Raw genomic sequence first — 15511 nt, 5'->3', positions numbered from 1 at the left:
ATCTGCACTGCAGGCCATTTTGATGCACAGCAAACGAGGAGTGCAAGCGTCGGTAGTCTGCACAGCGCTGCCAGCCGCCAGGCGCTTCGAAAGAAGCCGCTGAAAAATGACTCATTTGCCCAACAAGTCATAAACTGTCCAGGGGCCAGACACTCCACAGGAACTCATATTCATACGCTTGTCATTTTATGGTATAGTCCCACTTAACAGGACCACTACTATTATGCGAGAGGCTTAAATAAAGCGTCCTTCCCAGGGACGGCAAAATTAACGTGTCACTTGAGGTAGCCATGCGAATGTAGATTTGTGAGAAAAAAAATTAAGATGCACCATTATTAAATGCGCAAAAATACAACTCAGGTTCGAGACATCATCGCACGAAGAGTTCGGCTGCTAGGTTCAACGGCAGTTCCGTCTAGTGAGCCACTCATTAACGCGTGCGTAACTGACTATCGTTATCAGTACACTCGTACAAGTAGAAAATTCACAAATGCGCGGTGTTCTTTTTCTCAGGAAAGAAATAACCACGCATGGTATTCAGAGAACGAAGTTTTCTTCCACAGTCGCCTCGTGAACGAAACGCTAACGCCCTTGTTAACAGAAGGAAACATTCCTAGCAAAAATATTCGCTAATGGGCCTAATAAGTGACGAAAACTGTTTTTAGATGGTGTCTGCGACTGTTGCTGCGGCAGGATCAATACTGCAGAAGCAATACTACGGAACAAATTCTGCAGAAGCAGTACTGTGCATTGCTAGTCCAGAATCTGTAAACCATAGCTGAGAGGAGGTTTCAGCATCAAACTTTAACATGTTTCATCACGCGCAACGCATTAGTCTATGACATGTTAGAAACTATACTGATCCGAAAAATCCGCATTAGCTGTTAGTGATTATCAGCTTTACTGGGAAACCGGTTCTCTGCGCAACTATTGGAAGTATTCAGTGCGTTCCAGGATTTCAAATTCGCAGTCTGTGCAGTAATTTGTCGACAGGTGAGAGCCGTTCAGCTTTAGCGCATCTCCACTTGGCTTTGAGAGTTGTGTAAAGGCGACGGAGATACAGGATTAATTACTCATTGGCACGATAGCTAGAAGTGAACGTTACGGAAATGCCGAGAGCTTGAAAAACAAACGATCAGCGAGAGCAGTTTCACGTCACTTCAATGCCTCATGACACCGGTGAGGTCTCTGAAGGCGAAAAAATTTCCCCAGTCTAAGGACTCCTACAAAGCTTTAGAGAAGCAGGCCTTCCTCAAAGGGATTCTCAACATTCCCCAAAGTTGACTCCAGCGCGAATCTGGAAGGCGCTAGCGAAAGCCAACTAGTCAGCTCTGCAGTCTCCTCACAGATGACCCAGTGTCCGATGCCCAGGCGAGGAAACAGACCCGCCTTTGGGCCGTTGTTCGTATTTCTTACTCGCTATCCCAAAGCATTAAATGCACGCTTATATTAAGCGCCATTCGGGATACTAAACTGCTGGGCAGTGAAAGTATTGCATACCTTAATTTCGCTACCGCGCTTCGTTTGCGATCGCGTAAAGTTAGTGACGCAGGATCAGCGGCATCGCTTTCAGGCGCATTCATCCCGTGCCTTCTGTAACGCTTAATTCTATTAGCTGAAAAGGTAGTACAACCTGACTGCGTTAATGCAATTAAAATGCAGTGACCTGGGGAATTTTCCGCCTCGATGGCGGAGGGAAATGCGTGGCATCTGGATCGGACGCGTCCAGCTCTAACGAATGAAAACAGTCCCAAGTCGGTGTAAGCGGGCGTCTTGGCAATTGGCGCCTAACAACCGCAGCGCAGGCGTAACGCTTAGACAACACGCATGCTTATTCACTGAAGGCCCAAAAGCACACAGTGGTTTACTTTGCCACGGCATTGCTGCAGCGGAGCATTTATTTTCTTCGTTTGTTTGTGTTTGTGTCTCTTTGATGTGTTTGTCCAAATGGCTTTTTGTTTGTGGGACGTGCAAGCTGAACCACTGATCTGCCTTCCCCTCGATACCGTAAGTTAGCTGTTCTTTGACGTTTTGCGCATCTGGACTTCTGTTATGGCGTCCCTTCGAGAAATCGAGGTTCGCCTCGATGCGGAATGCCGCTCACAAACTTTTTGTAGTCGCTTTCGATCCCTCATAACGACATCGATTGCTTGAGGGGACAAGAAAATAAGGCTGGAGACTTATGATAAGAAAGCATAAAGTGCACAGGCGCAATGGTATACGCTTCGGCCGACGGGTTGTCCCGAGCACCGCCGAATGCCATGCGTGGCTCATCGCGAAAGCTCCAGCATCAGTGAGGGGACAATGAGTCGGCGGCCGAGGGGAAGGCAGCGTGGCGGCGCTTGCGGCGACGGCCGCGGCCAGCGGCGGCAGCTCTATACAGCGCGTGCGTATTTCCTCGCCGGGTCCTCCGCTGCCGACGCATGCGCGGCCGCAGCGACCGTCCCTGCTCCAGCGTTTGATGGGCGCCGTGCGCAACTCCAACACCCGAGCGAGCCACGGCAGCCTGAACCAGGATGAGGCACACCTGGACGACGGACACCTGCAGCCGCCTTCCAGGCACGGCTCGCTGCACCGCTCGAGTCTCAGGTGAGCCCAACGGTCATTTGGACTGCTGGCCTGTATGCGAATAGGATAGACTGGAAGGCGAACACTTGGGGGTTTCTGTCGAGCTTCAGCACTAGGCGCCTTCTCGTGACGGACGAAACCGCTGTCGAAAGCGATCCGACATGACATCGAGAAGTGGCGGCGTTTGGCACCGAAACAAGTCTTACGTAGACCCTCTTTCAAAACTCTTTAGAACCTTAGCTCAGGATGTGAAATATACATCTAAGACGCGTACGCGGTGACCAAATTGTTCTTTCTGCACTCTCGCTAGAGAAATTACACAGACTGCGGGTGTGGCAAAGGCAGTGAAATTACTCGCAACCCAGGCAGGAAGCCTGGAGCTGGTTGTGCACTGCTGTGTGGTATTCACAGGTTTTGGTTTTTTCACTCGATTTCAAGCTGCATTCCTTGACTGCAAAAAGGAAAAACGTGCTCCTAAGGGACAAGAAAAACAAGGAATGCTCCATCGTCGAAGAAGAGCCAATTTACTCGTGGAAGCGTAGTCTCCTTCGCTCTGCATTTCTGTGATCACAGGACATGCAAATCCTCGTACATCTCACACGCTTCCAGGCGGACTGGGTAGCAGTGACCTTCGCTTCTTGAGTGACGCGGCGCTCACCTGCACTCAGAGCGCTTGCTGGATTGGCAGTGCGATCGCGCGCAGTTGTGGAGTACGTTGAGCGTCGTTTACATCTGAAAGCAGCCTAAATTCAACATATCACCTAACTCGGCTTATCGTAGCCACCGCTGTCTGCGATCCCTTGGGAAGTGGCGCTTTAAGTAGCGAAAGTAGAAGTTCTAGTCCTCAGAGGCAAGGGACATTATAGCTTGCGATTGTTTATGGACCAGTTACAATGGTTGCCAAAACGTGTTTCGAATTCTTACGTTGAGCGTTCATCGGGGTTCTCTAGCGGTACACGTTTTGGGAAGAAAGCACTTCACGCTTAAAAATGCAACTTTTTTGCGGCTGTAGTGGTCTCTAGGCTCCCGTGTGCACAATCGTGCAAACTGGAACTGAAAGACGTCGAATGGTATCCTAACCTATAGATTTCCATAGACATTGCTCAGCAAGAACCGACAGTAATCGCAGACCCGCTGGAAAGCCACGCACGCCATACAAAACAAATTGAGTCCAACGAAATCCATTTCAGGCGTCTGTGAAGCCTTGCGGCTATAGGTGTTATTCTCGCTGCTCGATTTTGCGCGCGGCAACGTCGCAACTTACTCCATTTGCTTTCACCTTCACGCCAGTGCTTCTCTTGCAATTTCGGCCCATTCGCTTAGCTTTGTGGGCCTCTGTCTCTGGAGTGTTCAACACGGCGCAGGTCTCGTTTGGTCCTGTCATAAAACTGCAGGAATAAACGCGCGCTCCCGCTTCACCTGGAGCTCTCGGACCCAGCTCCGACTTCGTCCCCGACTCTGGCCGCAGCCATTTCCGACCGCATGCTAACAAAGTAAGCGACAGACATCCCCCGCAGCCAAGTCGCTATGCGTCCGGCTCGCAGTTTGAGATTTCTTTGCTCAGAGGAGGGCGAACAACCGTGCTTTCGTATTTTCTCAAGAAGCATTGTTCGCGACCGAAGGACGTTTTCCTCGTAGCCAGGAATATGACACATTGTATCTTAAAAATTTCGAAGAGCAACCTCACCTAACGCGAACGAAACCGTATACACTGTGAACACTGCCGGCGTTCAGGAGCTTGGGCTTGTTGCGGTTCTCAGGAAGAGGGAGTGAGCCAAAATTCGATGCATCGTGAACTGTGTATTTGAAAATCTATTCTAGTGCTGCGTATATCCTAAAACCGCCGCCACACTTCTTTGTGAGGTTGACTCGGAACCTCAGCGCAGGGGCTGACACTAGGCCATAAGGTTGTACGAACCACTCATCGTACCTAGTATACCGGTGCCGTTGCAAAAATCCTTCACTTTAGAGCCTCTAACTGGAGGGCCATCCGTGTTGCCCAAGGTAAAATGCAGGCACTGTGCGCATAATGTTAATTTCCGCGGAACAGACTTCATAGCCGCGAGCTTCTAATCTGCACTTATCAAAACAGATAATATGGCTTGTAGCGTGAGCTAGAGCCAGGCGACAGACCTACGGGAGCGGCTACTGCGTTTTAATTGTTTCTAACTTTAGGGCCTCTTTACATACATTTAGTCTTTTTTATTATTTTCTCGGCATGTTCTGTGAAACGGCTGATGGTGAAGGGAATGCCAAGCAGTGGGAAAACGGGCTGCTCGAATGCGTCTGGACTGCAACATAGATTTGGCGTAAGCGCAAGATTCATTCTAGGTCTGAAAACGTAGAACGTCTCAAGCTACCGCAGATTTTTGATGTCTGTGTCGACACCAGCGTGTCTTCTCCTGGTGTATTCTACGCTTCAATACACGGAGAAATCAATATAGGGGCTAAAGAATGCAACGCATCAACCTTACCGCAGCAAACACCTTGGAACATAACGGAGCAAGTCATTCGCCTCCGTATTTTGTCATTGTATGCCTGGTGCACGCAGCGTTTTACCGGCGCAAAAATTTAGGCTAGTCATAAGGGTGTCGCCCACCGTGGGGTTGGGACAGTGAGCTTAGAAGGTATCAATTATGTGACAATAAGAACTCGCTACGACATATCAAAACCTTCAACGAAATGGCAGTTCCACTGTTTCCCTGTGTGGCTTCTCTCTTCAGAAAAAAATAAATGCAGAAATTACACTCGTATTCATCGGGCAGTTGATTGAGAAGTAAATGACAAACAGTGCTTTTCACCTAGAAAAAACTACTTCAGCTTATGAGCAAAAAAGATATATAATGCGCAGGAAAACTCTTTAAAATCGTTATGGAAAATATATTGCCACCTCAGTAGAATAAACATGCTACAAAAATGTTTTATTGCAACAGTGCGGGAACTATTTGGCTGCCGTCCTTCAACAGCAGCGGCTATTGTATTTCAGTCGATGTTGTCGGGCTTGTATGAAACTGCATCCTGCACTTTGGAAAGAGGGACAGAGAATCTGGTATACACTGAGGCATATAGCAAACTGGAGTGTTATTTAATGTCGCCGGAAAACTTGGTTCGCAGAGCTGGCTTTGCGGCAGAGTCGTTATGCTGGAGGTTCCGAGTTCGCATCCTGGTGCCGGCGCGAACGCGCTAGCTTTCATGGGTACAGGAGACCTCCGGTCAGATGCTGGGCTTTTTCATGGGTGAAACGCTTGGTAAAGGTGCCACGGGGGCCGGTCGCCTATTCGCAAATACTGGCCGGTACAACGCGACTGCTTGTAGCGCCACCAGCGGCAGGTACGCGGCCATTTGCGACTAAGCGTATGAAATCATGTGAACCCATCGGACCCGTCGCGTGGCGTGTTATGCAAGATGCCTTTGTCTGCTAGGACTACTGTTTCGATCCCCCGGCTGTTCGGTGCTGGCTTATTTCTTTCCATTTTGGGCAGTGAGGTTTTTCTTTCTTTCTTTGGTTATTTTAGTGCGCTAAACTCATTCACTTGTGCTTAAGGGTGTTTGTTACCCTTTGGAGCTATATACAATATGGGCTATATGGAAGATGGAAGGCCTCATGTTGTACCGGCCACATTTTGAAAACACGTCACCCGTACCGGAGAGTATATGAGGTAAATATGACATTTTTTGAAAGAAGAAAGCTCCCGCATTACGCGAACAATTTTCTCCGGACCGATTCGCTTTGTTCTTTAGCCGACTTCTCCTAAGTGGGTGGTTTAGCCCGTGATAACAGCCGTCCTGAAATAGAGCACACCCACAACTTGTTAAAAAGTTTACCGTGCGTTTTTTCGCTTCAGCCAAGTTTCACATTTATTCAGGCCAACATCGAAAAGAACAGCTGGGGATGCTGACATGTAGTTGGCGCATGTATTAGCTAAGAATTTTGCACACAAGTTGCCTTTTAAAAAAGCCTGTTATCAACAAAGCAAGAAAAAGTAAAAGTTCGGCGAAAAGGGCGAGTGCGGCGGGTCTTTTGTCAGCGGTAAGAACAGGCGGCAGGAGTAGGACCGCATCAATGAAATCAGAACTCATGAACTTTGTGCGGCGTGACAGGGGGAGTTTGTGGGTAGTCACGAGCCGGTGTAGTCATGCAACGACCACTCACATTCATCGCACCATCGCATGCATGCGGTTTTGACGTGGCTAGTCTTGGAATCACGCACGGTAAAAATCGCTCTAAACTTTGCCACACGAATTTCGTGGCGCGGCAAGAAGTTTAGTGCTCGAAAGACGGCACGTCGCGAATGCACGCAAGATTGCATTAAGCGCGCAAATACTTTGCAGTCAGTGGCAGTTTGCCGAACTGCAGGCGTACGAAGCGAGTTACGAGTCGTCACACCGGGATCTAGGCTGGATACTTACGCAGGCGCCGTTGGCAGCGCCGGTTCGTAGACGGTGTACCCTGTGTGAGGTGCGCAGCACCTGCGATTAAGTTACAGTGCACGCAGTGCAAGAACAGCTCTGTGGTCAAAACGTGGTCCTTTGTAAAAGTTGTACCTTCGCGCTCGAAGCGTTCGGGGATTGCAAAAAAAGATTCTAAAAAATGGGGCCGAGTGAGCGCAACAGTTGCCCCATAAGGAACACGGGGTCCTGGGGAGTGTGCTCTCTAGAGCACGTGCTGCCATCTGTGGTCACGTAGTCCTAGTGGGCCTGACAGCGAGTCCACTTCATCCCGAGAGAGAGCGAAAAGTCTGGAAGGCTTTATTATTATTATTATTATTATTATTATTATTATTATTATTATTATTATTATTATTATTATTATTATTATTATTATTATTATTATTATTATTATTATTATTATTATTATTATTTCCCTATTTGACGACACATTCGTGAACCTATATTTTTCATCATGCAAGGAAGCAAGCCAGCGGAGGCAGGCATTTTATTCCGAGTGACGCAGCATCAGCCAGCCTGGCAGAGCATATAAGCCACAGAGAGTGACGCTGGCTGAAAGGAAGACGAGAAATGGCCGAGAATGGAGGTTTATGGGTTTGTTTGTCAACAGAAGCTTATCTGACCGCTGTTGCGTATCATCTTTTAAATATGTAATTGATGTGATCTGGAAGCTTCCAACAATAGGGCAAAAACTGTACTAGTTGCTTAAATTAGCTAACATATTACGTCACATACGACTCGTCAGCAAGGTTTTAGCTCCTTCGCTTTGCACGTCTGCGCGCACAACTCGTACATATCGCATACTTGCAATCTGTTGCTTTGCCTCCGATCTCTTCAGGACGACGGTGACAGTGTTCTGTATCAATTACACGTCGTTAGTAATTTCCGCAAAGTGCAACCAAGCTAGTGCGATCAAAACACATCCAGCCGGCATCCAGAGCATAGTAGGAATAGAAAGAGCGCAGTAGAAAGGCTAATAACAGCACGAACAATGTAGGCAAATGGAGGGGCTTCGACAGATTGAAGTCCACAGATGATGACGAGGGTGATACGACATGCGCGAAATTTAAGCAGGCGAGCTCCCGCGCAGGGTACACTGCGTGTACACTGGTGGCGTCTTGCCGAGTGGACAGCAAGAAAAGTTTATTTTTCACGCAAACTCTGATGCTCGAAGCTCAGCGCTTGGTCCCAACGTTTGGTCACTCGCCCACTGTCACAACTGCTGAGCGAATGCAGGTAGTTTGAGCAAGTATTCAACAACTAAAACAATGACGTTCGCTAACCGCATATTACGCTAGGAAACATTTCGGCGTATTTCCACCAACGTTAAGAATGCGTTCTGTAAGCAGTTTTTTCGCTCGAAAATACTCCTTTTAAGCACTATATAATTTGTATTTAAAGTTATAAAGCTCTCTTAGAACTCAAAGACAAAATTTACTATCAGTGATGGCGCGACCGTAGCTGCAATGTCAGTACGCTGTGCTGCAAAACTTCCTTGTGAACAGCACATACGTGACGCCTCCTGCGGCGTGGGCTGTGTGGTGCGACTGCGGTGCCCTACAGACGTTGTGTGCCATACTCGCGTGTAACCCGGAGGCACAAATTACTTTCAAATATTTTCTCTGATTCAGTAATGCGCGCCTAAAAATGGTACTGTAAAGACAAATGCGCGCGCACTGTGAAGGGTTCATAGAACTCGCTCAAAAAATTACCTTCCCGCAGTGGTTTCTTCTGAAGAAACTTCTAAGCGTTGAGTTCATTAGTCGCGTTTTTTGAGGGAGAAAGTCGGTTTAGTCAGTCAGTGACTGCATTATTGGTTAATGGCTTCTATATGAAAAGCCCAACTGTCATCGAAACCAAGGAAGTCATAAGATAATGTTTCTACCTTTTTTATTTATTCTTTTTAATTTGTTTAAAAAAAATAAAGGTAGAAACATTCCCCAATGCTTTCCATGGCGAAATCAAACAAAGACAGAAGGTTTTGAAACTAATACAATAACTGCCTCTCTATCTCCGGGATGTTCATCAGTGTCAACCTAGCATATAAAGCATGATGCCAGGATCAATAATATATAGCATTATATATAGCATATAGCATGATCGTGGCATCATGCTTTATCTGTTAGGTTGACACTGATGAACATCCCGGAGATGGAGAGGCAGTTATTGTATTAGTTGCAAAACCTTCTGTCTTTCTTTAATTTCGCGCAATATACCTGATGCAAAATTCCGCCAGCAAGCATCTTCCGCGCAGTTGGGAGGTGGCCATCAAAGGATGTATTGTGTTCGCGCTCTCAAAGAGACAGGAACAGGTTGCTCCCGTCTGCGCTCTCCGTCACGTGCAAAAACTGGCCGGGCAGACCGCCACCAGGCTGGATCGCCGCTGCGTTGCCTGCATGTCAGCAGAAGTGGCCATTGGGCTACGGGTGGCGTAGGCCGATTATCGAACCATTTCTTCGTTCCAGCCTACTCGATCGCTTTGCGGCTTGGAATGACCCACTCCATGTACGCGGGGAGCGAAGCACGGAATCATCTTTTTTCACGCAGTTAATCGCTTAGAAAAAAAAAGTGGAGGAACGCTCATGTAATGAGGAGGGTTTCAGCGTCAACTGTCAAGGGAGTCGTAGTAAAATGGCTTAATGGGTCATGCGACCGATGATAATGAGTCATGTGGCTTTGCTATGACATCACTAATGGCTTCATTTCTTGCGAGCACTAACACGAGATTGTGGGCTATTGGCGATTTTCACGAAATCAACGCCACGCTGCGGCGGCGCCACGAACTAGTCTAAGAAGTATTCTAGCTTTCAGCGCTTTGCAGTGATTTCACAAAGCCTTGCTTACCTTAACAATGCATCAGTAAACCTGAGATGTGTTTGCATTTTTATTACTTTCCCGCCGCGTAGGAATGTTCCGCGCTGGCGTTCTTGACGTCGCTAGAAACGTCCTGGAGAGGCGACGATCGTCTGCGGTTCCGCTTGCACGGCGGACATTTGCAGGCACAGGTCGACAATTTCTAATTTGTCACAACAAACACTAATAACAAAGTGTTTAGCTAAAACTCGGCGTCCACCATCAATGACAAAAAAAAAAGTGACTCAGTCGCGCAATCAAGGAAATTTGTTAATGCGCCCAGACTGATCATAGACGGAGTCCTCTTTATGGTTGCCATCTTGGCTCGACTGCGGCACCGTGTGAAGTTCGTGAAAATCGCCAATAACAGCTCACCCTGTGAGGCGACAAACACGTATTACGGTTTTGAGGACGTACGACAGAAGGCGGCTACGGTTGTTTTGCGTGCTTACAAAAAGTACCGAATAAAAAAATTGCGACGCAGAGCTTGGTGCAGTGGCCGTCTCACGTGTAGTAGGCTCGGCGACTTCGTTCCTGTCAGAAGCTTAAAGACGGAATCATGCGTGCTATACCGATCCAATCCTCGACACATACGTCGTCTAAGCTGTTATCAAATTAACGGTTCTTTTTGCACTTTTCGCAAGCGCTAATGGCGTCTCAAATCAGTATCTGCTGTTCAAATAGTCGAAGTAGGCATGGGTGATCGGCCCGAGGTGTGAAAAAAAAAAGAAACTGCTTTAACAACGAGTACATGACTCGTTCTAATAAGCACTGCAGGTCTGATGGAGTGGCTGCCTCCAGTCCCTAAGACAATCACCTCTGCTGGAAATCAATGGACGAGATGCTTTTGTATTCTCTCATATATTTGAACAACTTCAAGAAGAACATCTTCACAATCTAAAGATCGATATGCGACACGAGCCGCAGCGATGACCCTCTGCTTGGCATCGTTTCTAGCGCCCTCGTCAGCGTCACCGACCTGTTTGTCGCACGAAAAGAAAGTTCAATGCCTTTCACTGGGCGAACTTCGCCGCAAGACTTGGCGCTTTGGAAGTTAGGCTTCACCAACCGCGTCATAGCTGTGCAACAGAGACTGCTTGCAGTTTCGCATCAGGACGCTCGCGCTCTGTGCATAGACGCGGAATTGGGGTCCAAGGGACCAGATTCACCTAGCTGTTCGCACTTCTTGGTACGCACGATCGGTTCATTAACTGGCGGCCGCAGGTTTGATGGCCATTCGCGATAGGTGAGGAGACAATAACTAAGACGTTAGTCAATACTAAGCGATCTTGCGTGCGAACAGGGTGGCGAATCAGATTCAAAGAGCCGTCCACACGCCTTCGTGCGCAAAATCGGTTCATTGTTGGCCGGCGCCTCCCGCAATCACAATGGCCACCGTTTCGTCGGTTTCCGTTGCTGGCCAGCGCACGTGCGGCGACCAGTCACGAGCCGTTCTTAAGCGTAAATACGCGCGAGCGACTTTCCGAATCTGGGCTGGTGTGATACAACGATTCTTTTCCGTAAAATCCATTCTACCTCAGCATCCGCCCCGCCGATGCCTGTAATAGCTGGGGCGTGGCGGCACCTAAGCCACCGACTAAGTGCCAAAGAGGTCGCAATGAAATGGAATGGGGAGCAGAATCGTTGCGCACTGCCTGAGCCCTGGCTCCCCGCTCTTCTCTCTCCCCAGCATGGAGCGCAACGGCCAGTCGTCAGAGAAGCCGTGGCAGCGCTCCCTGAGTTTCCTGCGCCGTGGCAGCAGCCGGCGGCACCGGCCCCCGCAGGCGGGGCCCCCGCCTCTGCCACCCACCGCCCCTCCGGCCCCCGAGAAGGTGGGCGCCGGCCCGGGCGCCGGCTTGCCTGCCGCCGTTGCACGCTGCATGCGCCGCACCTGCACGCCTCCCGGGGGGGCCTCAGCCGCGCCGCCGCCGCCGACGCCCCCAGGGCAGCACCCGCCGCACTGTGCACGCGCGCCGCGCGAACCTCCGCGCGAGCCCCCGCGCCTGACGCTGCGGCGCCGCGCGCAGGGCGACCGGCCGCCGGCCCGGCTGCGGCCGGACTCCATCGCCCTGGGGCCGTCGCCGCAGGGCAGCCGCTGCACGTCGCCGCTGCGCCGGTCACCGTCGCCGAGGCGCTCGGCCGCGGGTTTCTCGGACGCCGTCAGCGACCTGGTCGACAAGGTCAAGTACGAGACGAGTCGCCGGGGCCGCGCAAGAGGTACGCCGCCACAGCTCGAGCTGAGGACCCGGGTCTTTATACCCTTCGGCAGCCTCTGAACTGGAAGACGGATGGAGTGCTAGCTCGCGCCCCGGAGTGATGATGCAGCTAGGGCGCCCATTTTCGTTGCTTAGTGGACTTTGACAGAATACCTGCACTTTTTGACATTCGTCCCATGTTCCTAGTCGTCGGAAGCTGTCCAAAGGATCCAAAGCGCGCAGCCCTCGTTTCAGTGAATATCAAACCAATAACCAACGAAGCAGCCATATCAGCAAGTCTCGATGCATTGTGAACGCTGATTTTATGAAACACTTGTGAGAAGACGGTCGAATCACATGGGCGACACCGATCATAATTTCTTGCCTTCAATTTAACTCAGGGCATTCATGCGACATGTGACATATATCAATAAAGACAGGGTACGAATGATGAAATTTTTCATTTTTTGTCGCTGTAACAAGTGTAAAATTCTGAAGTTGGCACAGGGTGTCTGTAAATTGGCAATTCTGAGATATAAACGGTGTTTCTTTTCTGCAATGCTCGAAAGAACTACTGTTACGTCTTACGGAAAAAAAACGCAAAAAGCGCATTTTCATGTTAAATTTAAGTCATCCACAATAATTTCTCTCCAATAGGACTACACACCTAGTCACACAGGTATGGTGCATCGACGCACACGCCAGCAAAAGTTACTTCCCGTTTCTTAGAATAAACCAAGTTGCGCTAACGCTTACTGTGCGTGCTGCCCGGCACACTTCAAAGCCGCTTGCAAGGTTGATCCTCGCTATAATGAGGACATGTGAAGATGGAAAAAGTAAATAATGCAGGTTCTTTGGGCCATATATGTATTATCTCGGTCCAAAAATATTCGAGAAACGCAAATAGCGTTTAGAAAACAAGTCAGAGGTAATCTAATACTTTTTTTTTCAGGCAAAGGCACATTTTTTCCTTCCTGCTGCTATGCAGCAGTACTTGGCTAATTCCGTGTGATCTAAACGCGTGTGAAGTATGCGCCGAGAAGATGAGTGCGCCGGGCCGGGTCGTTCGTATCGGTCACCCTGTCTTTCCCACGACAACGCTGTGACGTAGACGTCATTCGAGCACAGGACGTTTTGGTGATGAATCGCACGAATTTTTAACGCGATAGCGTTAAGAACAAAAGCCGGTGCCGACGTCGTCGACGGTGAGCGAAAAATCCACGAAAAATTCCCAGAGAAGGAACCCACCGTGGAAGGTGGCAGTTAAATTAATAATTGGTCGAAAAATCCACGAAAAATTCCTAGAGAAGGAACCCACCGTGGAAGGTGGCAGTTAAATTAATAATTGGTCGAAAAATCCACGAAAAATTCCCAGAGAAGGAACCCACCGTGGAAGGTGGCAGTTAAATTAATAATTGGTCGAAAAATCTACGAAAAATTCCCAGAGAAGGAACCCACCGTGGAAGGTGGCAGTTAAATTAATAATTGGTCGCTCGGGAAGAGCAACCTTGGTCTCACAAGGCCCGCCGCTGGGAGCACCCGCCATCGAAGGGCGTTGGCGCATCGCTTAGCCGCTGCACCACTGCGCCAGGAGTGGCACGAGGACTCACAGGGGTCTTGGAATCTAATGTCGAGAATGACCAATTTCGTGCACATGAGCACTGACCCATTAACGCTATCGCGTCATACCCTCAAGGAGCTGCTTAAGTGCCCCCTCCAATTATTTTTTCTCATTCGGCTTTAGCGGAAGCGCTGAAGTTCTTGACGAAAGAACTGTTTGCAATTTGTAATGAATTATTCTACGAACTGTCGAGTGCGAGTGACAGCCTTCTGTTTTTGTCTACAAGAGGGTTCTCAGCTGCAGTATGGCTGCGTTTAACGTCGAGAACGGTCCCAGCGCCCGTGAGCGAGATAACACTTATGATCGACAAATTCACGGATACTGATCGTGTGTATAGTCTCACTGCTTCATCCAATTTTTGTCGGTGAGTTTGCGCACTGACGCTGCAGAGCTTTGGCGAACCATGGTGCAGCGGCTACCTCGAGTCGTCGTGATAAAGCAAAATATTAACTTTTTTTTTTCCTCGCGAGGACACGTGCGGCTTCTGGTTTAAAGTATTCGGTCAGAAATCGGAGGGGGGATATGTTACTGCTCTTTTTTCACGCAACTGATAGCTTCGCACCCTGGAATGTCTAAAGAAAGTGCAAAGATTAGAGCGAGTAGTCAAAGAAGTGAGTGACGGATTTATCTGCTCGCTGTTTACTTGTCTCGATCTGTCTCTTTTCCGCTTTCTTCTTCATAGTGTTCTTTATCGTGTACTGTATATCGTGATTTCCTCAAAGTAGCTAGCAAAGGTTCCACGTTTTCCGTCCGGTCGCTACAGCGGGCCAAAACACGTTCTCAGGGCCGACAGGGCCTCTCGGTTGACGCCGTCCTCCTGTGTGTTTTTTGTCTCTCGCTACAGCGCGGCTGCATGGCGACGAGTTCCTGCGCGACTCGCCGCTGCGCGGCCGCCGCGGGTCGGCGGAGTACCGGAGCAGCACCTGGCTGGGCCAGCGGTCGCGCAGCCCCTCGCCCAGCCGCGCGGCCGAGCGCCACTACGGCGGCGCGCGGTCTGCGAGTCCCGCGGCCTCGGCGCAGAGCCTGCCGGCCCAGCGGCGCCGGCTCCCGCCGACGCCGGCCAAGCCGTCGCGGCTGCGCCTCGACGCCCGCTCCATGGAGGCCGGCATCAACTTCCCCAGCGTGTCGCAGTCGCCCACGCTGCCGGGCGCCCGCTCGCCGGCCGCCATCAACTTCCCCAAAGTGAACGCCTCGCCAACCCACTGCCCCCGGCAGCTGCCCTCGCCGCTGCTGCCCAACGGCTACAAGCCGCGCCGCACGCCGCGCCGCCGGCGGAGCGGCGACACCGACGACGACGACTGGTGCTAGCAGCAGCCGCCGCCGCCGACCCCATGCAAACCGCCGCCGCCGAGAGAGAAAAAAAAAAGTTTTATTACCTGAACGAAAACTAAAAAAAAAATCTACTGCGCAAATAAACTAAACAAGTTACATATAACGCCTCGGCTCCTGTCTTCAACTTCCGCGTCGTGGCGCTGTAAAAGAACTCAATGCCGCACTTGCATAAGTTCGCAAATATGTGAGCGCTCGCGCGATTGCCCGCAACTTTATGGGCACAGATAGAAACAGCACCTGTCTCTAAGCTTGCGAATTCCTCGTCATCGACGCGAACTTGTGCCTAGCACGGAGATGCGATATCAAGCCCGTCCTCAATGACAGGCGACAGATCGAATGCTCCGCGCAACAAATTATTATTGTTAAAGCCGATGCGGCGCATGTTGCTTGGCTTCTAATTGCAGTTTTGGATATTATTTTTCTTCGTCCTTGTTTATTTCTCATGTACACGATTTTATTCTCATTTGACTGTAGGCTACAGATTTTAGTGAAG

General features: G+C 49.8%; 1 protein-coding gene across 12 annotated transcripts in view; it reads left to right on the top strand.

Moving 5' to 3' along the window:
- Positions 1–15118, top strand: part of cac (calcium voltage-gated channel subunit cacophony) — a 530251-nt gene extending 515133 nt beyond the window's left edge. For 9 of the 12 annotated variants that reach the window (XM_077648390.1, XM_077648387.1, XM_077648389.1 and 6 more), the window contains 3 exons: positions 2438–2589; positions 11561–12087; positions 14531–15110. In XM_077648390.1, coding sequence (XP_077504516.1) covers positions 2438–2589; positions 11561–12087; positions 14531–14994 — 1143 coding nt within the window. In that variant the 3' untranslated portion in view covers positions 14995–15110. Of the gene's footprint in view, positions 1–2437; positions 2590–11560; positions 12088–14530 lie in introns of all 12 variants that reach the window. The other 3 variants (XM_077648391.1, XM_077648396.1, XM_077648393.1) reach the window with 3 other exon arrangements.
- The last annotated feature ends 393 nt before the right edge of the window (positions 15119–15511 follow it).

Source organism: Amblyomma americanum, chromosome 1, assembly GCF_052857255.1.
Source record: "Amblyomma americanum isolate KBUSLIRL-KWMA chromosome 1, ASM5285725v1, whole genome shotgun sequence".
Taxonomy (NCBI): domain Eukaryota; kingdom Metazoa; phylum Arthropoda; class Arachnida; order Ixodida; family Ixodidae; genus Amblyomma; species Amblyomma americanum.
The sequence above is the reverse complement of the archived record's forward strand: the minus strand, read 5'-3'. Positions and strand labels throughout refer to the sequence as shown.